This window comes from Caloenas nicobarica, chromosome 6 (assembly GCF_036013445.1).
Source record: "Caloenas nicobarica isolate bCalNic1 chromosome 6, bCalNic1.hap1, whole genome shotgun sequence".
NCBI lineage: Eukaryota > Metazoa > Chordata > Aves > Columbiformes > Columbidae > Caloenas > Caloenas nicobarica.
In genome coordinates this window covers 33,614,955-33,641,079 of record NC_088250.1, presented here as the reverse complement: position 1 = coordinate 33,641,079, position 26,125 = coordinate 33,614,955, and the positions used below count along the sequence as shown (strand labels likewise).

Here is a 26,125-nt window from a genome sequence, read left to right as displayed (position 1 = left end):
ACCGTAAAAGAGTTACTACAGTCCAGATCTGGCTGCAGTCTAAGGGCCAGGGAAGCACTACTGCCTCTCTTCACTCAGGGCATTTTCAGATAGAGAAAGGCATGAAAAGGATTGCCAACCATAAAGCTACCTCTAGCTAAAAAAACCCAAAAAACCCTCTCTACATGGTTGTTCTTTTTGAGGTTCCTACAGAACCAAAAGATTTTACTGTAATTGCTCCCAAAACAATCAGGACGTTAGCGGTGGGCACTGATTCACGATGATTGCAACCAGCTTTAAGGTAGCGTAGCTCTCGTCTACACAAATTGAGATACTTAATTTAGTGCAGGAATAATTTAATAGTGAATTATGCTTTGCAATTATTTATGTCAGCTGGAATGCTTACTGATTGTGTTAGTGAAAAGAATGATTTTGAATGAGTTGTGCTTTTTGAAGCATTTTCTTTCTGTTGATGGGCCACTGCTGAAAAACATAATAAAAGCTCCTGCTGCTTGCTAACCCTTCATTAATTTAAGTGATAGTGTAAGATTTGAAAGAGATTGCTTGCCATCAAGATTAGCATCTTAAGCCTTAAACAGCATTAAAATAGCCCGTTAAATGTCAGAGGGCACAAAGAAGTGAAATGGCAAAACAACGTGTAAATCCCCAAGGAAAAAAAAATCTTGAAAATGTTCTTCAGATGTTATGGTTTCACTCTAGCTTTTTCAGATTCGTTCTTTCTCCACAGCAGATTGAGAATAAAAGTAGAATCAAATGAATGATATTGATATCTTAAAACATTTTTTGCATCAAGAAGCTGAAGGCTATAGCAGTAGCTCAGTTTGTGGAATTTCTTTTCTGAGTGTTAAGGGTCATCTTTGCCAGATTTTAGGGTCCTTGATAAAGATATTGTTGCTGTTTAATTGAAATACTATTCATGTTTAAGATTCTGGTTTGCTACTGTATCAGAAGACAGAGTAAAACTATTTAAACCTGGAAAAAAGTTAGTTTCATCTTAATTTTAGCTCTTAAGGTATAATATCCATGCTATAAAATTTAGAGAAATTATATACTTGTCAGCCAAGTGTACTGTAAATCTTGCATTCTGACTCCGTATTTGAGTAGTAATCAGTCATCACACTGGTCGTCAATCCATATATATCCATATATCATTATATATACAAGTATGAGGAATGAGCTATGAACAGGCCTTTTTAGAGTGGAAATCTTTGTAGTTTGTAGTGGCTGGAAGTTTTTTTTGTAAACTATTAGCTTTTGTATCAAAAGTAGTAGCTACTTTTAGAGGCAAATTTTTTTCAAAACCTTTCTAATCCATTCAGTGTGGAGTCACTAATGAATAGGTCATGGGAGACTTTCAGAATTAAATGGAATGGGGTGCTATCATACCTAGTTTTATGGATCTTTCAGGGCAGAAACATTTTGGAAATACATATTGTATGAGTCATAACCAGCTGTTATTACAGGAGAAATTCACTCCTATACAGAGGAACCACACAAATGGGTAGGGAAGGGGGCTTCTGTTCTTTATAACCACAAAAAGTAACATTCAGATCCTCAACTCTCCCCAAATTTTGTGCAGTGCAGAACCTCTGGAGGCAGAAAATTGTTTCTCTGATTTTTAGGGCATCTGGGAACTTGATGTAAGATTGAGTAAATTCAATGTTCTTCCTTCATTTACTTCTTGCAGTGATTCTATAAAGGTGCTTGGTAATATTTCCCAAGTTTTGTTCAGGTTTTTCTGATATAAAGGTAGCAATAACATTTGTAAATTTAGTCCTTAAAGTTTTACTCCATGGAAGAATTTACCATCTATTGTGCACTGTTGATGCCACAAAAAGACTGACAGTCTTCCTTTAAACCTGTGGTCATATTCTGTGCAATTACTGTTTCCTTCTTGGTGTTTTCATTCCATGTGTTCAATTACATTCTGTTTTCTTCAGTGGCAATCAGGATTTTGCACTGCAAGGCTTTTTTTCTCATTAGTCCTAGAAAGCCAATATACCTGTAAGATGAAATATGTGTGCACTCGTACACTGCAAGCTCCTGAAGGTCCAGTTGGAAAGCTAATACCTCCTACTGAAATCTTGAAAAAGCGATACGGTCAGTTCAAACCACTGTGCCTTAGAACATCTGAAGAATCCTTGGAACCGGTGATATTTAGATAGAAAGCATTAACATGATATTTAGAAATTATGTAGGCTGATTTTGCAAACCCCATGTTTGAATTTAGACCTGTCAGGCAGAAAATTTTAATTTCTTTTCCAAAGTGAAAATTGCTGATGTGAAATAACACGTGAAAAGAAGCTGCAGTTGAGACACCAGAGTAGAGCTGTGCTTCCATACATGCTGAAAAGATTTTTCTGCTATAAGTGTGTATTGGCCCTTGAAAGTCTCAGCGTGGGGATCATCTGTTGCAAACTTTCCCTGTTCTCAGCCACAGTGAGAAAGCTGCATTGGCTCTGCACTATTCCCAGCCAGTGCTGACCAGGTAGTTTTAAAACACACTAAAAGCAATTTTTCTTAGCTTTACAAATGGTAGTTTTAGATGCCTGAAAAAATGCTAGATGTCCACATTCCCATTTCATATATGCCTGCTTTTAAAGAGACTGAAATACACAGTCAGCCCTTCTGAGTTTGACGAGTTTAAATAATTTATATTGAATTTAATTAATCTTTCATAGTAGAACTGGAAACACTTAAATTGAGTTTGCATAAATTCAAGTAATGCTCTTACAAGCTTCAGCAATGTTTTGATTATCCACAAATTTCCAGATCAACAGAATCGTTTGGATATTTATGCACTTCCAGTTTGAAATAGCCTTTTGAATCTAGAAAGGTTGGTTTTATACTTCTGGCAACCAGTTTATCTGAGCCTTGCTTTGCAATATAAAGCATATTTGATTCTAACTGGAAATGGGAAAGATTGGGAGGGGGGTGCAATTTGTTATTAAGAAAACTGGGGTTGACTTTCAGCCTTTCTTAACTATGCTATGTCTAGTCACTTCTTTCAAGCTTCTGCCCTTCCCCTCTTCTGTAACTTGGCAACAACAATACCTATCTCACAAGGTTAATGTAGAGGATTAATTCACTATCATACCCTACAGCAAATGTTTGTAATCTATTCAGCCCAAGCCTGCAGGATAAAAATATATTCACATAATATGTTTATTTATTTATATAATATATGTATTGAAGCTTTCCCACACAGGGCCAAGGTATTTACTGATTATTCCCTTTTCTGTTCAGTGGGAAGAAATGCAGGTTCTGCAGGTGGGCCAAGATCAGCCCCTGGGTCAGCAGGGATGGCGACCTGCCTGCCTGCCCAGCTGTCGTCCTGCCAGAGGATTTGTGCTTGGGGTGCGGGCTTATTGTCACCAAGGCTGGACCCTGCTCCAGGAGGAGTGTGGCCAGCAGCTGAGGAAAGGTTGTGCTGTCCATGTCACATAAAAGCAGAGCACCACCCACACCGATCTGGGGATTCAGGGAGGGCGATGAGAGTCCATCAGAGGGCTACCAAGATGGTTGTGGCCGGAGCCCATGGCTGGAGGAAATGGAGAGCAGAGCTTGTTGGCCTGGCTAGGATGGTGGCCACCAGCACCAATGCAAAGGAGAGGTGGAAAAGCTCCTTCTAGCCAAATACTTGTGCCTTAGTCTCAGAAGAAAACTGTGGTACATCCATCAATGTACAAATAGATAAAGTCATGTGTAGTATACCGCAATACTAACAAACTCTGGTTGTCTTAGCTACCTTGCAGCTCATGTCTCAATTTGTGTTGTTTTCCTTGTGTGTTTCTGAGAATGACATTTTCTACTAGTGTCTGTAAATTCTCGTACTCTTTGCAATACAGAATATTATGAATAATTTAAGAATATAATAAATATTCTAGAGCATTGTGCGTGGGGCCAGCTTTTGTTGCTTACCTTTTTGGATAACAACCTGCCAGCAAGCTAGTAGAGCGTAATAGGTTGGTTTTCTTTAGCTGAACCCTGTTGTAGTTATTATCCAAATCCAAATCTATTGGAACCATCAGCAAAAGTAAGGTTTCTTTTTCCATTGCCATAAATGTTAAATGTCTTGCAACTATTCTTATAAAGCAGATTTTTTTTTCATAATCATCTCATTGGCTTAAAGGTAGAGAAGATTTCTTGATTATGGTGAATGGTATGAAGTTGCAAACTTTGACTCTCTTTTTTGAACAGTTTCTTATTTTTAAGTTTAATACTGTGGGTTATTTTCCTGTGATGTTAATCTGTCTGTTTCAAATCTAAGTATCTAATGTTCAAATTTAATTACGATTGTAACGCTGCTTCCAGTGTAATGCCGTGCAAATCCCTTTCTTTTGTTCATCTTATTGTTTCTGTTGACTTTGCTAAGCACTTACAATCATCACCAGCAAGATACACATCTATGTCTTTCTAGTCACAAGCATCTCAAAAATTACAAGTGAAACAAGATGTGCTGGACATTCTTGAGCGATGATAAATATATTAGCAAACAGTTAAACCATATCTGTAGAACCGTGTATCAGTTCAGATAATCAAAATGAAGGAAAACATTCTTAAGAAAGAAAGATTAAAAAAAATTGGGGTTTCAAGCTCGGCAAAGGATGATAAACACCTTTGATATTTTAGAAGTTTTTTATCAGCAGTGAAAAATGAATCCAGATTTCATCAAGTTACAAGCCTTTGGAAAAAAAGTTAATTGCCATATGCTCAGGAAAGACATTTTCTTTCTTAACACCTACAGTTGGAAATCTGTTTTCTCACCAAATATCCTCCATCCCCCTCAGCCCCCAAGACCTGACCTCTCTCGGTGTGCAGCACCTCCTTGGCACATGTGAGATGTTCAGCTCCTGCTGTTGAGCTGACTGTACACGTGTCATGTTCCTGGTTCACGGGCCTAAGGGAAAGCTGTGCCGCCTTTATACTGATTACCTTATATAATTGCGTTAGGCCAATTTGAAGCCAAGCAACAGATTTAAAAAGGGGATGTGGAATCAGAAGTAGCTCTCTGTCTGGTCAATGGGCTTGAAGCTCTTGTTTTTATGCATTTGCTTGTTCAGTCCAACTTAGAATAAGGTGAGTCACTTACAAGCTCCTTCAATATTCGCTGATTGTGGGATGTTGTGGAAGGAGACTGCCTTTTCTGTGTTTCTAGTGTTTTCTGTCTGCTTTTATACAGAGTAAAGAAGAAAGCTAACTCTTTGAAATTCCAAAAGGAAAAACTCTAATGGCAGGTGAAAGAGACTCTAAAGAGTTTGAGATGGAGGCTTGATTAGACCACAAAATGGGAACTGGGTAAAAAACAAAAGGCAGGTCTATGAAGCAGGGATTGAATGAGGCTTTCAGGAAAACCAAGGATATCAGTAGGAACCCTAAGAGTTTGTTAGGTGGTTGGGATAGAGGTATCAATGGGTTTTTGTGATTCCCACAGTCATCTTAGGCTGGCCCTGCTGTGATTTGGGGTCGATATGGAAAACCCTGGAACTGGCTACACAAAGTGTAGAAAAAAGAAAGGAGTGGGGTGAGGAGACACAGCTTGAATAAAACAAGCCACAGCAAGAGAGAAAAGTCTGCTCTTATTAGGCCAATTAGATGTTAAAACTGGCTTCTGTCTCTGCCATGCAGCCCCTGTGTAATACAGTGAATTTAAAGCAACATTGCACAGGCAATTGGTAATTACATTTTTTACTCTTTAGACATGCAGAAAATTAATCCGCAGTCTGATTTAAGAAATGTTCTCAAACAAGGATAGAAGTTGTGTTCTGAACATGCAAAGTGCTGTGGAGCATCTAATTAAATGGGTATCAAATTGAGGATCTAAAAATAGCGAGAATTTTTATTTAATATCTTACTTCAGTCCTTTGTCTGGAAAGCAATCATAGTCTTTTCCTCTTTAAAGTGATGCTGTGAGGAAACTTGATGGATGTACAAATGCAGAGAGTCTGCTAATCCCAGTACATTTGTGTATTTGGGTCTGGAGGGAAAAAGAGTGCGCTTATTTTCATTACTAGTACAATAGATTAGTTGCTAAAAAAAAAAAGCCTGGTAAGTTTGGAAACACAATCTGATAGCAGCTTCCTCAGAACTAAAACAGGTTTTGCCCTGCAGGCATCTCTGGTTTTATTCAGCTGTATCAGCCACTCTAATAAAACATACGATTTTCTTCTACAAACTTCAACTTGGTTGTATTTGTTAACCTGCAACAACACAACTGCTCTGTGTGTGTGGATGCACACTGTATGTGTGGATGCGCACTGTATTTGTGAAACAATAGATTAACTGCAAAACTGTGAATGACAAAGGAACATTACCTAGAGACAGTATTTGATTTCAGAAGTGTGTTGCTACGTAAATATGTATATACACACTATATTACACTCACGATAAACATGTCATAATGTAGTGAAATTAGTGCATAACTGACGGAAGGGGAGTGAAAAGGAATTTTTAAATTATTTTTGCTTTCACTTCAATGATCAAGTAATTTATATCTGTGATGAAAGATGATGTTATGGTTTGATTTGGACTATTAATTTCTAAATCAGCTGAATTCTGAATGATTAAATCTCCTGTTTCCATCCCTCACTGAAGACTTTTTCAAGTGGAACAGCTCAGGCTGTGTTTTTTTTATTTTTGGCATACATTTTTGCTCCTCAGTAAGTTGAAAAGCTTTTTAAACCAAAAGAATGTAAGTATTAAGACTCAGAATATACCTGAAGCCACCATTTCTACTCATCATTCTGGTATCCACATGTGAAAATATCTATTTTACTAAAGGTCAAACATAAAAGCCAGGAGAAACCTGGGCACATTGGGTGGTTCAGCTGTGTTCTTCAAATACAGCACCAGGGCGAGGCTGGTGGGAGCTGCGGTGAATTGCTATCTCCTGCATCTCCCCTGCGCAGCATCAGAGTTGTATGCAACTTTGCTGTTGGCACTGCTTAGCGTCGTTGATCTAGTAAGAAGTCTTTTGAATGTATAATTAAATATGTGTTGTCAAAGAGTAATGAGATCTCCATCTGTATTAGATTAAAAGCCTAATGATATGCAAGCTAAGACCCTTGTTTTAAAAGGGGGCTGAGTTTCCAGACAGGTTCACTCTGCTGTTGCGCTTAACTCAGCTGGGCTGTGAAAGCTGCCACGGGTAGAGAAGTGAGGCAAATAGCCTGGCTGGGATGACCATCTGCAACTCTTTGGGCTTCATCTGCGACATCCCCCGCTGACAGCACGGCAGGATTTTGGGAGGAGGGAGGCAGATGCTCCATACCGTGAGTCTGTGCCTAGAAAGCCTCCCTTGCTCAGCCGGGGTCGTTGAGGGACAGTTTGACCAATATTATGAGCGATTTATTAAAATGGAGCTGACGTGCACTGGTGCTGAGTGTGACTTCCCTTTCATGCAGAAGTCCCATTATAAAATACTTGTTACTTTAGAACCAGTGACATTTTAAAGTTGTCTCGCCTGCAGTCTAACAGACTTACAGACCTTTTGTTTGTTTGTTTGTTTGTTTGCTTGCCAGTAGGGCTGGATTCTTTTGCAAAAATGTGTGCCTTCTGAAGGTATTTGGTATAGGAAAATACTGGCTGCTCTGGAAATTTAGTGTTTATTTTTAAGCTGGCCAGCAACTACATGGTTCATGCGTATTCGCCAACATGTTTCACAAGTTCATGTTTCACAAGTATATGTTTCACAGTTAGTAAAGTTTATCTGTTACAAATGGCAGAGAAGGAGGTGCTAACGGAGTACAAATTTCCCAGGGGAACAGCATGCGAGGACTGAGCATTCCTACTTGTAGGAACACAGATTCTGCACATTTGGGGTTATTTTCTCCATCCCTTAGTACTGATACGGCCATGCAGTACATATCCAACATTTGATTAACTGTATATATTTTTTTAAAAAAGTCTAATCTGAAGTAGGAATGATCTGAACATGGTGTTTTCAAATGTTTCCTTAGGGAATATTACATCACCATGGTGAAATGGGTAAGCAACACCAAGGCTGTGGTGAGGTGGTTAAACAGACCTCAGAATATCTCCATCCTTACGGTTTGTGAAACCACGACTGGGGCTTGCAGCAAGGTAAGCTGGATTTTTTCAGAGATCTCTTTTCAAAGTTTCTTCCTACATTTCGTTTTCATAATCAGAAAAAGATTTTTGGAAATCAGTTTGCAGATGCAGTAGTTGCAAGTGGAGTATAATTAGTCAACAGGGAGGAAATGGATGTGAGAGTATTCCAAATCTGGTGAAATGATTTCATGCAATTAGCAACTTTGAGTGACGTTTTCAGAATTACTGAACTTTATTTATTCATTAACTTCAATGGAAACTGCAGTTGCTGAACATCCTGTACTCTGGATATAGCAAGCAGGGTGACTAGCTTTTCTTCCATCTGCCTGGTTTCTCCTCTCTCCCCCTACAGAGTTTCATTTCAGATCTTTCTGTGTCTCACAGCTTACATATGTTTAAGTAAAGGGTGTAACATTCTGATAATTCCTGCAAATTTGATAGCAGAATTAAATAACTTCAGAAAAAAAAATTGAAAGGCAACCGTGATATTTCATTTTGACTGTAAGCCAAACTGAAATACATTTTTCTGTTGGAATCCAGCCACATCCCATCCCTTGACCCAGACTTTGACTTCTGGCACTCCCACATTACATCTCTCCATTTTCACAGTCAGTCTTGCATCCTGAATGCAGTTGGCCCCTTTCCCATTCTGAGTCACGATCTCCTCCCAGACCCAGCTAAAAGTATAAATGTTTTCTATACATACTAACATCAGTACCAACAGATACGCCAAAGCAGAGGGTATAATTTGGCAGAGTAAATGGTTATGAGTGATTAATGTAGGTCCAAGTTTGGCCTCTGAGTCAAAAGGCTCCCGTCAGTGTCTGCTGCTGAACTCAGTCCTGTTAAAGTGTTAGGGATCATTTCCGAAGCTTGTCTGCTTCTTTTACTACATAGTTCAGGTTGCTTTTCCTGACTCAGAAACTGCAAATAAGTCCCCAGACTGTGGATTAAGATTGTGAACGTGGAAATTTGTTGATTGGGTTGCTTTTTACCTGGTTCCTGAAAGCCTTGTGCCCTTTTGTTAAGAAAGTCAGTCAGCAACCACTGTGAGCAGTTGCTTCGGAAGGAAACCCTTGTGTGCTCCAAGGTCAATTGGACTTGTTAGAAATAGGTGTCCAGGGAGCTGTAATTTCAGAACATAATATAAGAGAGAGAGACTGAGAAGTCCCATTCCAGAAGAAATAAAGTGCAGAGAAGGACATTGTACGTGGGTGAAGAAGGCTCACGATGCAGCGTCACCGTAGTGAGCACAGCTCAGCCAGGGCTCCTGCCCATAACCCTGCGCGGTTCCTCAGCTGGGATAAGGTGGTGCTCTTGGATTCAGTTATGGATGAGAAAAGGCCACGCTGGGAAAATTTCATAGCATCATTTCCATTGGAAGACACCCTCAGGATCATCGAGTCCAACAATAACCTCACTCTAGCACTAAACCATGTCCCTAAGAACCTCGTCTAAATGCCTTTTAAACACCTCCAGGGATGGTGACTCCACCACTGCCCTGGGCAGCCTGTTCCAATGCCTGACAACCCTTCCTGTGAAGAATTTTTTCCTAATATCCAATCTAAACCTCCCCTGGCACAACTCGAGGCCATTTCCTCTTGTCCTATCACTGGCTATTTGGAAGAAGATTTAACATTGTATCAGACCATTTGATTTCAATGGTAAACTTATTATTTTTTAAAATTTTCTTTAGCGTTTTGCACACTTTCTCAATTCCAAAAAGTACTGTATAAAACCAGCTGCTATAGTAGCTACAAATTTTTCATTTTTCAGGCCGTATATGTAGAGATCCTTCTGTAGCTAATAAATTTACATTACTTCAGTGTGACTGTAACAATTTACAACAGTTGACGTCTAGTCTATATTTTTTTTCAAACAATGTGTGCACGGTATTTGGCGGGATTTTTTGGATGGCATGATATAAAATATGAGCACGACCAACAAGAAACAATCATTTGCATTTGGTTTTTTCTCTTCACCAATGCCACACTACAACCCATTTAAGCAAGGGATTCTGATTTGAAAAGGTCTCACACTTTGAGCTTGATGATGGCTGTTTGCCCAGTGTTGATGAGGAACCTAAAATATCCAGTTGTCAGATGATGCCTAGAGGTAAAAAACAAATAGAACTGCCTGTGTAAAGCTTCTTGATAGCTAATCAGAAAGGATTGAAAAAGGCATTCTTAGGTCCCCTGTGGTGTTCTAGCAAAAACTCTGAATAAAGCAGCTGACTTTGTAATTAAATTATCATTTGTTTCAATGTAAGTGCCAATGAAGAGATGTGAAGATTGTAACACAGTAGAAAAAAAACATGAAATAACTAGAGACCTTTGCTGAATGTTGGAAATATTTTTGATCTATAGCTATTCCATAAAAGCAATTTTTTCCTTTTTAGAAATATGAAATGCAGTCAGACCTGTGGCTTCCTAAACAGGTATGGTATAAAGGCTCTTTCTGGGTGTATAATGTCTAATTGCTTCACTGTCATTTTTATTTAGTTATATTTTATAAGCTATTACAATCCATTCCTTTAAAAACCGAATACTAAAACCAATCCTGAATTAATGTAACAGCTGAGGATTATAGCAGTGCCTGTGTAAACATTCAGATGGCAGCTTGTGTCTCTGGTAGTGGGAGTCCTGAGCATCACACAGCGGATATTTCACTGTCTAGCTGACCATGTCAGTGGTGGAAAATGATATACACTTCCAGTGAGCAATTCAGCACTTTGAACCAAGTCACCCGTCTGGGTTTCAGAGACAATGTTCCCTTCAGTTTCGCATCTCTAGATTCAGTTAAATAAGCACTTGGATGACAAGCTGATTAACTACCTAATTCTTGGATGGTTAAAGATAGATCAGACAAATCCCATTCCAAGCATGTCCTACATACTGTGCTGATTTTTTTCTGATTAAAAAATAACCCCACCAAATTAATCCCGAAGGAGTTCAAAGATTAGAGGTCATACAGGCTGTAATTGGAATGCATAAGAATATTTCTAAATTCATATCCAGAACAATACGTCGAACTAATATGTCAGCAAACGGTTCCATTTTCATAGCTTCAAAAGAGCTATCCAATAAATGGATGAAACACATTCTATTTAAAATACATTTCAGGCTTCATTTTGCAATGTGCAAATGAGAAATCACTTTTTTTAAAAAAATCTATGTTTTTATAGCAAGTCATTTTCCTTTAATATTTCTGTGTAAAGTTAGACTTGGAGAAATAGTACCACATCAGGCTTCAATTTTTGGTAAGACCATGATTCAGAGTATCACTTCAATGTGCTAATTTTTTTCGTACAACTTTACTAAAATCAGTGAGTGTTAAGCATGTACTTAGTAATGTTTTGCTGAGTCCAGACCTTGGAAACATTTGTTCTTCTTGTTACTAGTAGGACTTATCTCTGTCATTAATTGTATGTCTGTAAAGGATTTTATCCAGGAAAGTCCCGCTGCATTAGGGATTAGAATACTGGACCTCTAATTGTGAGGGAGAGTTTTGCAAGTGCGGTAGCCCATACCTTAGGACAAGATTGCAAAATTGCAAAACTACTGGCATGAACTACATTTACTGTTAGCCACCACATTTTTGTTAATCTTAGCAGAATAAATTTGAAATCTAAGGATTTTTCACCAGTTGTCTCATGAGCACAGAAACTACCAAAACCACTGAGACAAAACACCTAAGCTGATGTTTTGTTAGGAAGTTTAATGGAAGGTGTGACAAACTAACATGATATTGCATTTATAGAATGAAGAACCAGTATTCTCCAAGGATGGCAGTAAGTTCTTCATGACCGTCCCAGTGAAGCAGGGAGGCCGGGGCGAATTTCACCACATAGCCATGTTTATTGTTCAGGTAAGGTTTTGCTTCAGGCTATTTTTAATGTCCTAGCGGTCATCTAGGATTTTTACTGAGGACACATGACCCAAGCAAAGGCTTGCACTTTACTAGAGTCTGAACATTTGTGTCGTGGTCATTTCTCCCATCCAGGTTGTCACTTGGTGCAGAGGGACATATTTATAACTTCTTGCAGAATAAGTGGAGTTCTCTCTCTTTTCTTAGATCTCTGCTGTGGTGGCACGTAAGGTCTGTAAATGAAAGGTACTTCCAAAGTACTCTCTCTGGAAGATTTCATGTTTTCTTTGTACCTCTACAGAGAAGCAGAGATGTTTTCTTGTTAAACCCTTTTGTCGATAATAACGTTTTATAGCCACAGAAATTCAAGAGACTGACAGGAATGCTCATTTTACCCTCTTTATATACAGTATGTATACACAAGTATAATTTTAAATGTCAATTCAGAATATTCAGAATTCTGGTCTTACATACAATAGTAAAGGAAGGCAATACCCAAATCTTAACATTTTGTGAAAATTAGGACTCTTTTATTACCCTTTGCAACATTTTCCAGTGGCTTCCATTTCCCGGAGTCATTGCTTTTTCCAAAAAAGAATCTGAAAGAAGATAAATTTCCACTATGACTTTGAAGGTCACCAGTATGAAGTTCTGAGGAACTAATAAAGGAAATTATGCCCTGGAACGGAACACTCCAAGGCATCTATTTAAATCAGCAGAGCATTAATCCAGGTACTTTAGCAGAGCCATATGACATAGGAGGGATTATCAAGGTACCCAAAACATCAAAATAGCGGACTTGGCACCAGGCAACTCCATTATCTCCCTTTATGACAGTGTTCTGGTATGAACATTATTAAGTCTGAAATATGTTCACAGTGTACTGCAGACAGAAAAAAAAGCAAAAGAACTTTAATAAAAATTTAACCTGAAGAAGCAAGAAAAAGATACTCATTCTCTAGAGTAAATATATCAAGAAAGAATCAGACAAGAAAAAAGGGATCAAAGACATGTCAAATTCTATCTTCTAAAGAAAACAGTAACTTGGATGACGACCTGGTAAAGGTGTATTAATATAGTAATGACACAAAAATTCACAGTGGAACTATTTAGTCAATCAAGTCTTATTTTGGTTTCTTTCCCAGTATGAATAAGTATCTTTAAAATACATGAAATAACAATGATGTAGATCTGAAAATTAACTTGGAGTATTCCCAAGGATGTTATAGAAACAATCAAATTTGCCTTAAACCTGTCGGCTCTAACATTTTTTACTACTAAAGAGCCCAGGAAACTTGATCCTAATTCAGAAAAATATTTAAGCAAAAGGCTAAGCTCCTATTCAATATAATAACTAAATATATATCTACTTCTAAATACATGTTTTAATCCCACCAAGATAGTGTTTAAAGTCAAGCTTATGATAAAGAGCTTAGTATGCTATCCCTTTTAGGCGGAATTAGAGCCCTGGGTACTATACAGCTCCAAAAATAAAAAATGCTTCTATTTTCACCACCATCACCATGAATAAACAAGTCTGAATGGTATCACCAATGACAAATTTGGCTTTAAGTACATAGCTACTCCCTAAAAGAAGAAGAAATGTGATATCCCATGTATCAACCATTTTTTTGTCAATAAGCAACATTCTGCGTGGTGATGGGGCTGATACAGAGCAATAAAGGACAGGAAATGTGTTTATGTGGTGTGTTTTGCACACTGCATTAATCTGATTGTCCATTATTTCTAAAGCAAACATGGAGGCATAAAAATTTTATTAACCATTGCACATAAAGTCTTTTGTCGCATCAGATGTTGGTCACACCTTGTGAGAGCCACAGCGGCATGACAGGTGCTCTGCAGAATTCAAAGCAGTCGGCAGGCCACCGGTACCCAGATGATCACAGGTTTTTTTCATTGTGGAGCTCAGATAAATTTGAAATTTGGCATTCGGGTTCTCATTACTTCTCTGTACTTCTCAGTACAGATATCAGCTCATTAACAGAAATCAGCCTCTAAGTGCAGGAAAGTTAAAACACAGAACCAACATGGACATACAGTGACAAAGAAGTAAATTGTAATGGCTCGCTTTAGATTGATTTTATCGCTGAGGCTTATCTGTCAATCTTACAACAAGTGCTGACAAATTATGGTCTTTCTCAGGCTGCATTTCTCTGGCTGTACTTTAGAAAAGCATGTGTTGATGATATAATCAAAGGAGGTTAGCAGAAACATCTAATTAAATCTTCTTGCAAGGGGAGGTTACTGTTTACAAGGTTCCTGTCTATCATATATTATTCACCGTCTGGATGTGTGTTTTATTGTTTTCAAATGCTTTTAGTAACTTATGAAATATTTAAAGGAAACTAATCTCAAAATGGGATTGAATCATGTGTTATGTACCTAGAAATTTCTTACATGAGGTTTTGCAACTCTTGAAAGTCTCTTTTTTCCAACCACAAAATAAGAATTATAAAGTAACTTTAATGGATCAAGGCAAAAACTTCCTGCAAGCTTCATAAATTATGTATTATGGCTGTAACCTTGAAAAATAACCATGTTTATTAACGCTTGGCTGGGCTTTTTATTGCTGTTTCTTGTTAGATTCTGTGATCCCAGTATTTAAATATCTCTTTCAATAGTTGCAGCTTCTCTCTTAAGAAGAAGAAGAAGAAATAGTCACTTGTAATAAATCACTAATTTGTATTTTAATCATTCCTGGAAACAGCACTGAGTATTAGAACCTTCCTGAACAAGGGAACCATCATCATAAACATAGGTACAGCACCTAGCACAACGTCTTGATTTCAGTTGGTGCTTGCAAGACTTGTCATAGAGTTACTACATCATTCTTTCCTTGTGGATCTGCTAGAAAACAGGTCGGTTCTGAGGGACTTTTTTCTGCCTTGCTGGTTCGAGGCATCTCTCATAGGTGTCCTTGAGCATTTTCTGCCTTCTAGTTATTACTGCTGTTGATGTAGAGCTCAGAGTTTACAGGGTACAGTTTAGAAAGAGAGGGATTAAAAAAAAATGCTTTTTGCCTTTATGACTTTTTGTAGGCCACATAACCACTGAGGCCCCTGTGACGAGGTATGAACTGGTGCTCTGGATTCACAGGGCCAGAAAGCACCATTGCATCCTCCATCTGTTCTCCTTTGTAACTCCTGCTGCTCAGCTTCACCTACTAAAGCTGAAATATGAGCTGAAGTATCACCTCTTTTCTTTACAAAGTTGTCTTGAATTTTAAAACTAAGAATATTTATATCCAGGCCAAGCATCATAACCCTCGTACAGAAAAAACACTTAAAGTATGTTCATGCTGTATTATAGTGAGGGTTGAAATTTTAATCTTCAGCAGCCTAAGCCATAATTTCACCTTTTGCACTAGGAAGAACTCTCAAATGAGCTTCTCACTCTTCAGGTTTCATTGTTTTTAACCTGTGTCCGATTAGGAATCTACTGCAACTTCCAGCCAAAGAGTTTGGTTTCACCTCTTTGAAAGAGGTTTTCAATCTTCCCTTGTAGCAGTTATTTTCCTCAGCTTGCGCTGGGATAGAAACAATTCATGAGAAGGAGCAAGGGGTGCTCCCCAGCTTGGAAGCATGTGGTCCAGTTGCTAAAATTTGGAGCTGCTCTTAGACTCTCCTCATAGACCCTGGGTAAAGAGAGTCTTCTCCAGAGTGCGTGGTGGAGCAGGAGCTTCAACTAGGTTTGGATCCTGTGAACTTCTGTGTCTGAGTTTGTTCAGCACATTTCTCATAGAAGTTTGCCTGCCTCCTCCTCCTCGGAGGGTGGTGTTGATGTCCTGGCTTGGCACAGCATCTTTGCGATAATCTTGGTTCAGTACAAGTATATGATAAATGTGGAGGCTTGGTGGGCACGTTCTGATGCAGGATTTTGGTTATAGGGGTCTGAGTCAGATTCTCCTGCTCTGCCACTGTAAAGGAAAAGAAACACTAAAAGAAACAAAGTATGTGTAATGACAAGATCCTTAGCTTGAAGTATAGGACTTCTATTGTTTGTTGGCAAATGGGCAACTGAAAGAAACATTGTGATGGAAACTGAGATGATTTTAATTACTTTGAAAATTTTGTATGTGGGCAGGAAAGGATATTGGAAGTTCAGGCCTGTCAAAATGTTCGTTTTATCATATAAAGATGTTACTTTGCACATTAAAGTTTAAAAAGCTGTAATCAGTAATGACATATGCAGACAATCCTGCTAGGCAAAGGAGAATGTAACAACTAAGGTGAAAGTTAATGTTTTCTGCCTCTCTCCAGGCTAAAAGTGAACAAATCAATGTGCGACATCTGACATCAGGAAACTGGGAAGTTATCAAAATCCTGGCATATGATGAAAATACTCAAAAGATGTAAGCACTGTTCTCTTTTTTTATTGAGGCATCTGAGTTATCAAAGTAAAATCCATTTAAATGTAAATTGTGTATCTAAAATTAACAATATTTATTTCATTTTGGAGCATTACTGTAAATTTTACACTCCCAAGTACATAAAATGCAATTGAGAGACAATCTACCTGCCAGTGCAGTACTGCATGCATTTTTATGCAGAGGAGAAAGGAGCATACTGTGAATCAGTTGAGTCACTGTATTTTTTAAATAAAAGAAATTGGCACAGAATGCAGCAGTAGTAACATTTTGGTGACCTCTTTCCTGGATTCCAGAAAAGAAGTCAGAGTACCTTTTTAGTACTTGATAAAACCCCAAATCTTCAGTTTTCATGCTTGCTTGGTTTCCGCGTCAGGTCTCTGGGCTTTGTTCAGGGATCTGATGGAACCTCATAAATTCAAATTATATAGATTATCCAAATCCATTATTTTCATCCAGATGGACATTTTTTTCAAAGCCAACATTGACACTATAGTGGGAAGGAAATGCAACATATATTTGGTGATTTTTGGGATCAGCAAAGAACTGATACAAAGCATTTGAAAGCTCCAGATTACTTTAGTGGATCTTGGTTAGTCTTCTATTTATTTTTTGCCATGTGCAGATATATACGATGTGTCTAATTCTGATTTGCTTTAAAATAAATGATATTTCAGCAAGCACCGTTCCGAGGCTGCAACAATGCCTGTTATCTCCAGTGTTACTGGAGAAACACCCTTTCTGGCGAGTCCTTCCGTGGGTTTTGAAAATAGATCTGTAGAGAATTTCTTGATACTTCTCCAAGGCATTACAGGAATTAAACAGAAACCATGAAATACTATGTTCAGCACTGTTTTAATATGAAACCATGTAGCATCTGAAATAACTACTCGGTATACCAGATCTAAGTTTAATCTTTGAGTTTAGGTTTATATATGTGTTTGATCTTTGCATATCTTTTGGAATTTTTAATTTAAAAAAATATTATTTGTGACATGTCTTACTTCTATAAACATCACCTGAATCTGATGGTTTACCAAACTGAGTTTAACTTTATTAATTTTTTTGGCGCAGTTATTTCTTAAGCACTGAAGAATCCCCAAGAGGAAGACAGCTACATAGGTAAGAAGTACATGAGGCTGTGTTAACAGCATCTTCAGCCCAAGCGATAAGTGCTATGATCATGTTCTGTGAGCTCAACTGCTGATTTGGGGCTTGGGTATTTATAATATGTAAAAATTGATCTGTAACACAGAAATAATCAGTTGTTCAAAACTAAAAATGCTGATGATATTTATTTTTTAAATTGAAAATATTTTAACACAAAATGAAGACTTATGTCTTCACTAGTCCTTTATAAGCATCTAAAAAACTAAACCTATATGCTAGCAAGTAATATGACCATATTTTTTAAAGTAGTGAGAATCTAAATAAAAATAATGTTTATGGAGTCCAATTATGCAATTCAAAGTGTGTGGGCAAAGCACCTCCTCCTTACACAAACTTCAGTGTTTAAATCTGAAGATAATGAGGCTTTTCATGGTGTCCTACTAACATTGTTACCACCCAGCACAGCTTGTTATTGGAACCCTGGTCATGCTTTGGGCAGGTTTGAGACCCTAACTACATTGCCCATTTTACAGAACAGTAGACCACTGAGTCATCTGAAAAAATTTTGCATCAGGCACAAAATAAGATGGTGATATTTTGGCAAGTTTAGGGGCTGAAACAAATTTTGTCACTCTCATGAGCTAATTCTTGGATTATTGTATTTTATTCCAATGGAAAATGTTTCTGATCAATTTTTTTCCCAGTGTATCAACAGTGGGATCATTGAATCGTCAGTGTCTCTCATGTAACTTCTTGAAAGATCAGTGCACATACTTCAGTGCAAAGTTTAGTCCCATGAATAGGCATTTTTTACTGCACTGTAAAGGTAAGTCAAATGTACAGTGTGTAATAATACTCTATTTGTGTCTGAATTAATGTATTCCCTTGAGATGTGCATTAGGCTGGAGTCTAGCATTTAGCTCAGTAGTGTATTATTCAAAATTCTGTACAGAGCTTATTGCAAGATTGTAAGTAAAGATGTTCTGTGTAAAAGCTAAATAACAAGTGATATCAGAAAGCTGCTCCAGTTCCTCGCCCTTCGGTTCTAGTAAAGGACAGTGACTTTTAAATTTCACCTGAATAAAAATCCTTCACCAAAAAATGTGGAATTTATAGCGACGGTACCGTGGTTCATAATAGCTTCATTATATTATGTATTGGGATTGATCTTGTGCAACTATACTCCGTTAAAAATGAGAGCCTGCTTTCTGTAACAGTGTCTCTATGTGTGCATAAATGTATGCGTAGAGTAGATCTATACACACCCACATAAGTGTATGTATCTGTGTATGTGTGTATCTACCAAAGAAGAGATACGGTTTTCACACAGACAGATCCCCTTTATGAATACAATTGCAATAAATAATTTTTAGGTTTTTATTGTTAGCTGCATTCCCAGCAGCACTAAATGGCACCAAGTGGGTTCAGAGTTTCTGTATAAACAGAAAACTAGAACCATCCCACACTGAGAAATTTATAACCTGCACCCAGGAAATAAACACTGATAAATAAGAAAGATTATAAAAACAGGTTCAGAAGAGCATGAGGCAATAAATAATAAAGTGTATAGCTAGACCTGTTGACCTTGAAACTTGCAGTATTTTACAGACAATATTCTCTGGTTATTTTTATTCAACTAGCGTCAGATTGAAAAGAGTAGAACACAATTCATCTGAATTATGTGTGAATAGCCCATTCTATTTGCATGCATTTTTTCTATTTCTTTTGCAACTGTACATTTTTATTGCACAAAAATAAAATATATGCCAGCTTGAGAATTGAATCTATTCAAACAAACAAACTATGAATATATATTGGGTAAAATAAGGTTGGTTTGGTTTTGTTTTTGTGGAAGTGCACCTATAGTACATAGTTGATTAGAAAAAAAAATGTACCAGCTGTATGGTTTATATATGGTTAAAGCTGCGGCAGAAGTTATGGAGCTAATCCTGAGGCCCTTATCTGAGTAAAGGCTGCACTAGTAATGAGCTCCTCGTGGCTTAAACAGAGTTTTCCCTTGTGCTTGCAATGGTCTCTATGGGGAAAGTCTCAGATTCCTGCGCCAAGGAGGGCTGGTAAATTGAGAGGACTTTTTTGCCCTGAATCAGCGATATGCTGGGGCCCAAAAACTTAGCTTCTTTTTATTATTTTAGCAAAGTATATTCAGCCTGTAATTTTTAATGTGTTCCTTTGGTATAACTGGATGCCAGTACGAGGTTGCACATGAAATTGCTCACAAGCTTGTGACTTCCAGTGACTGTGGAGACGGCAGTTCTCTGGGCTGATAAAACTGTAGATCATCCTCCCAGCATTAAACCTACACTCCACTGAGTTGCAACCAGTAGACTGTCCTAAGCTGCAGATGTTGGGCAGGGGTGATAAAACACAGTCATTAGGTTTTCCTGTGTCTAACGTTAATGTATAGTTGTCAACATGGGGTTATTTAGAGTGTTTCATCAGAGCCTGACAACTACGGCAGCAGTGTGGCCCCACGTACTGCCACAGCTCTGCAAAATGCCTGTGGTGAGGTGGGTGTTTGACAGTGTCGAAGTTGATGGCAATGTCACCATAGAGCAGGTATTAAAACTCCTCTGCAGGGAGTTGCTTGTAAGAGTGAGAGGTAAATTGCTTCAAGGAGACAGATGACACCACACCTACATGCATACACACTCGTTTTCCAACAACAAAAAGCCTGGCTGAATTGCAACAAAAGCAATTTGCCCAGAAAAATCCTTAGGGGACTCTGAACTGGTTTGATCTGTACATGTTTCAATTCTTCCACCTCTCGTTTACCTGTTAGCACCTTTGTTAGGATGGTTTTTCCTCCTTAGTTACCCTCAGCCAGGAGATCTTTCTCAATACAGCAGCTGTATCCATCTCCAGAGGCTCTGCAGAGTGAGGAGTTATTTCTAACTCACTAGATGAAGGACCAGCTCTACAGCCTCTCGGTTTTGGCAAGCAGGTCCTTTACACTTACTTTCCACACTGCTAGTGGATTTTTTTCCTTTAGCCCTTCATAAACACTAACAGATGTTAATTTCTTCACTCAAATAAGATACTTCACAAAGGGAGTAATTGGTTTTCCCACTTTATGTAGCAGGAAATAAGTTGTGGATTTAGTGTTAGTTATAGGAGGTCAATGAGAAATCCAAGTGCTGTGCTTAGTTCTGATGAGCTATAACACAATGCCTGTAACACAAGTCTGTTTTTCTCTTTTCTGATGGGCTCTTTAATCTACTATAATCTGCCTTTTTCAAAATCTGTCATCATCCTTCCATCTTTTAGTATGACAAATAGAGCTGGCCTGGGAAGTGATAATGCTTTCACCTCCAAAAACTGTCTTTCTTAAATCAGAATTCAAAGCAAGATGACAAATTCAGAAGAAGTAAAAAGAACTGGGAGACAAAAAAAAAAAAAAAAAGACAGCCGAAGAAATTATCTTTTGAAGAGCTAAGGCAGAAAGCTTTGATTTGTCAGAAATTTACCTGTAGGATTTTTGTCAATAGTCTCTCTTGAGGCAGAGAATGAAACTGATAAAAATCTTCAGAGGAGGCTGTCAGAGACTGTGAATGGCATCACGCTATTTATTTCAGGTATTTAGGTTTCCCTAGGCTCATGCCATAATTAATTGAGAGAGACAACCTCCTCAGGAAGACTCAGAGCACATAAATTAAGCTCTGTCTCTGAACCACTCTCAAAGGGAATCTTTTTTTTCTCCGAAAAAGAACAGTCTGAACTCCTAATTTGAGAGGGTCCGTGCCTTCATCTGCCATGGGGTCCTCAGGGACTTCAGCTTTTCTGCATCATCCTTCCTAGCCCAATAGTGACTGCCTGCATGTAATTCAAGCTCTTGTCTCACCGAGATAAAACTAGATTTCCTGTGTAAAAATTCTGTATGCGGGGTGAGGACACATTTGCTTCCCCAGTTTACACTAGTGGGAATCCTCAGAGCAGGGACAGTGATCTCAGCTCTGTTTCTGAGGGTGCTGAATGTTTGGTCACCTCAGTTTCACATGCTATCTTGTGCATTTGTACGGTACCTATTGACAAGGAGAATTATTCCTGGTGCTTTTAGTTTCTTAGGGGTACAGTAAAAATATAGTGTCTGACATAAGCATGAAATAAGATTAGGTTACATTACATCTAGATTTAACCATGATGCTGTTGGTCTTGCAGAGCTGACATACCAAAGGAGCTTCTTGTGAAAGAGCTTAAGTGAAATATGGGATAAATTTTCAACACCTCTGTAGCTTTTCCATAGAAAATATAAGCGAATATTATCATTAATTCACTTCCCAGTCAACCTAAAGTTACTGTTTCTGAATGTCAAACTGCTGTATTTTAGACAGTGCTGTTAAATGCCTCCATAATTTTTTTTATTCTTCAGTTATAGCTAAAATGGGAAGATAAAAAAAAAAGAAAGCTCCTCTGCACTCTCTGTTTCACACTTTGGTACCACAGTCCAACCCATGTCCTTCTCAAGAAACACCAGTGGAGTTCCTGCTGTGTTGGGACGCATGTGTACGGGGCTGCCAGAATCTGGCCTGACATAGTCACTGGTGTTCTCATTCTTTGTCATTGATTGAAATACCGAGTACTGACTACCCAACACTTCCTCTGTTTTTCTCCTCTCCTCAAAACAGGGCCAGGCATTCCAGTTGTTAGCGTGCACAGTACAAGTAATACTGCAAGTGAGTATTCCTTATGGATTGGGTATATTTTATTATCATCCTTGCTTGTTCTGGGGACAATGCGGGAGGGGAAAGGCAGTTACAAGTAAATGAGAACTAATAAAAGGCTCATTCGTATAAAGTTCTATTAATTACCTCTCAGCAGCATCTGCATCTGTAAATGATAAGGAAAGAAGTTAATCAAGTGGCTAAAACTTTCCTAGGCTTTTTGGATATGTTTTATGCTAAGTTCATCTTCTATTTACGCTTGAGTTAATTAGATGGCAAGTTGGTCTTCATCCATTCCACTTTCTATGTAAATTATGCTGCCATTATGATACACCTTCTGTATTTTTAAAGATGGTTTTAAAGTTACAATCCAATTATCTTGAAGTGAGGTACAGTCCTTGGATGACTGATCATAAAATCTGACCTACATACAATGAACGTAGTCCTGCTCTTATATTTTTCAAATCAGAGTAACTCCACTGATATTTTCAATTATAGCAAATCCAAGAATAAAGGATTTTTAGGAGGGTATTCAATACCTCTGATTTTCAAGTTTTACTCATTAATTTCCTGTATATTGACACCAAATCTGTTGCTGTTTGAGGTGCTTTGTAGTGGAAGGCTGTCCTTCAGCACCAGCTCCACTGTGTCTCCACACAGCATGAATGTGTGGATTAGAGGAAAAAGGGGACATCTTCCCATTCAAAACCACTAAACCAATCCTTACCTATTCTAATTTCATTCAACAGATTATCTCTAGAATTTTTCCTGGAATCCAAAAGTCCTAAACTGTACTTGTCTGTATCCCTTTTGTCATGCACCAGCCACTATTCAGCCAGAACAGTGGATGTAACACTGCATGTTGAAGTGGCATGCTGATGAATAGTATCACACTGTCAAGTATTAATTAATGTCTATGCTTTGGCTTTCTTTTTTTTATTTTTAATGTCACTATTAATAGTATTTGCAAAGCTGAGTGCCATGGCACACCATGGGGAGGGAGTTTTATCCAACTTAAAAAGGGGTGGCTGTTACTGCTCAAAGTAAATTGATTGACTTCTGTAGAGCTAGTCAATTCTGCAAAGGTAGACTTTTCACTCTTTATTTCTTGTATCTAAAATTCTCTTGGTAGTGAATTATTATAAAGGAGATTTACGCACAGAATCTTAGAGCAAAACAAAGCAAGTCAGGAGAGAGGGATGTTGTTTGTTGTAACAGCAAGAAACCAAATAAAAGAGATAATTTACCATTAATGTTTCAGTGCGAGATTAGATTATTCTCTTCAATTCATAAAATAATGATTAAGGATTACTTCAATTATTCCATCCTCAGACTGTAATTTTTGTTGACAGTGTAGAACAAACATTCTCCTTAGATTACCCGTTTTGGCCCTACGTGGAGGATTTATTGTTTAATTAAAAAATCTACATTTTGGAAGCAAGATTGGTAATTTGAGTAAAAAACAAAAGAAAATTTAAAAGAACTAATTATTCATTCTTTAATGTGCAAAAGGATTGCTTCAGATCTGTCTGCAGCTTTAAACCAAACTGAAGTCTTGCTTTTGGTTGAAGTGCAGAAGACAGAGAAGGACGCGTGGTGATCAAGTAGATCTGGGCTGGCCGTATATTGACTTGGAATGTGTTGCTTGAGCAGGATCCCTGCTCGACTCTCCAGATACTGCCCAGCAGACCAGCCTGTCCCTGTAGCAGCTGCTGTTAGTATTTGTCAGGGATACTGGTATTTGTGTTGTTCATCAGCAATTTCTTTGTTAGTGCTTAACAAAAACAAAGCCTACTGAAGCCAGAGAAGGGAATAAATGTATATGCTTTGAATTAAGCTGATTGCTCAGTTCCTGAATTGGAAAGCAGTGACATTAGAAAAAAGTATTTACAGAAGGAATTCATTTACAAGATTTATCCTTTCACATTTATCTTTTTTTCTTTAATTTTTTTTAATCTTGGTTTATCTCTGATGTCATGATTCTCCGTACCTTCCAACTTGCTTTTTCTTCCTGTTTTCTACAGAGTTTTATATTTTGGAAAATAATGCCGTGTTGAAAGAAGCTGTTTATAAGAAAAAGAATTCCAAGACTGAAATTAAAATGCTTCACATTGAGGATTACGGTAAATTTGGCAAAATGTTATTTTAAGAAACCAAAAGCTTTCTTACAATGTTACTGTTTTTCATCTGTGTAACTACCAGCCTTTAATGTTTTGCTCTTTTCTTAAAAGAACTCCCTTTACAGTTGTCACTGCCAAAGGATTTCACGGATCGAAACCAGTATGCCCTTCTATTAATAATGTAAGTATCTGTGTAGAATCACTCAAAATGATTAAAAAAATATGTCATAGAAAACATTTGACTCTGTAATAGGAAAATGTTTATTTGAGGGGTTTTTTTGGTTTTTTTACCTTGTGTAGGAAAATTACCTTATGGATTTGAGTTGATAAATCAAAAGGCCTGTTCTTGGGAGGATTTTGTTATAGGTGCTATGGGGTAGAGATGTCTGGAGTTTTTGGAGCTTGTCAAACGTAGCTCTGCTTTGTTGAACTTTTATGTTCATGAGGCACTGGCCCTTCTGATGGTGTAGCTGTGAATAGTTCTGCAGTCTTTCCTGGGTCAATACTGATCCCTTCCCACAGATGATCTCATTCAGAGCATGTACTCCTTTTTTTTTTTTTTTTTTTTTTTTCCTGTTTTATCCCTGATAGAAATGGGTAAACCTTGTAAGAGGGGCTCAGTTAAGAAGCGTAAAGCAAAACTGCTTTTTGGAACTCCGGAAAGAAGAAAAAAATATTTTTGAGCATCAATGGCTGAAGGCATTATAGATATGATCCGAAGTCTGTTGATGTTTCTAGAAAACCTCTGTGGGAGGAAGGAGATACTCCCTGGCAACCTGTGCTGTTGTTTTAAAAATAAATAGTGTGTGTATTTCCTTCAGGGACAATCAACTTTTAAGTACACAGAATGTATGGCAGAGGAAGAGAGCAGCCATGAGCGTACCTGCATCCTACCGGGGAAAACTGCTGATGTTCAGCTCAGGGCATCATTTGTTGCTCCTCCTCCTGAGCTCAGCATGGGTCTGCTGTGGGTGTAGAGGGCTTTCCTGTACACGCATGTCTTCCAGTCCCATTTGGAAGGAATTTATGTGAATTTTGCTAACACAGATGTAGGAGTGAACTGCTAAATTCATAAAAATGCCACATTAGTGGAGCTGTGTAGACCTCCCCTTAGTGACAGCAGAAATCCTTATTGTTGCATATTAGGTCAAATTTACAAGCTTGAGCTGCTGAGTGGTGCCAAATTCCTCTGCTCAGATTAGATCTTAGATAATAGGACAGAGAGGCATAAAATTGCTTATTTTGAAGTCCAGCTTGTCTTTGAAACTCAGGTTTTTCAGTTGTATTTATCTGCAGCTATGGAGGCTCTCTGCTTTACATGGCTTACATGGCTCATGAACATGTTTTTCTTGTGGAAAAAGAGGACACAGGGATTATTTTATATTTGCAGCATTTGCAGGTATGATCTTGAAGCATGGTTATATTTTAAGCAGCTCTTTTACGTATGCAAAAGGCAAACCGACTCTGTGAATTGACACTGGCAGCATTAGGGGGAGTTGCAAACGCGCTTATTCTTTTTTCTGAGAGTAAGGAAACGCCAAGGTGTTAGCAGTATAATACTTTCATTTTTAAGTATCCTAGTAAATATGTAATCTGTCATATACAGTTATGGCAGAATATGGGGATATATTTTTGCGTAGAACCTGAAGAAGACAGGAGGGAGGGACCAGAAACCTGGAGAAAGCCAAGGCCAAAACTGACAGGGAAAGGAAAAAAAAGCTAAGCAAATACTCTTGGATATGAAGAGTTGAAATAACTAAGAATAGTATTGAGGCAAGGTCTGAATTTAAAGTTACTGAAGTTGTAAGTGAGAGAATAATGTGGCCAAGTCATAATGTAAGAATGTGTTTATAATTATTTTAGGTTTTTATGATGTGCATGTGGGATAAAAA

General features: G+C 38.0%; 1 protein-coding gene across 1 annotated transcript in view; it reads left to right on the top strand.

Annotated features, from left to right (window-relative positions):
• DPP10 (dipeptidyl peptidase like 10) overlaps positions 1–26,125 on the top strand; it is a 271,498-nt gene that overhangs the window by 225,859 nt on the left and 19,514 nt on the right. Inside the window, exons 11-19 of the mRNA XM_065637601.1 lie at positions 7,959–8,082; positions 10,469–10,507; positions 11,830–11,937; positions 16,218–16,309; positions 17,399–17,446; positions 18,139–18,260; positions 22,078–22,125; positions 24,138–24,236; positions 24,345–24,414. Of these exons, the coding sequence (XP_065493673.1) occupies positions 7,959–8,082; positions 10,469–10,507; positions 11,830–11,937; positions 16,218–16,309; positions 17,399–17,446; positions 18,139–18,260; positions 22,078–22,125; positions 24,138–24,236; positions 24,345–24,414 (750 nt within the window). The remainder of the gene's footprint in view (positions 1–7,958; positions 8,083–10,468; positions 10,508–11,829; positions 11,938–16,217; positions 16,310–17,398; positions 17,447–18,138; positions 18,261–22,077; positions 22,126–24,137; positions 24,237–24,344; positions 24,415–26,125) is intronic.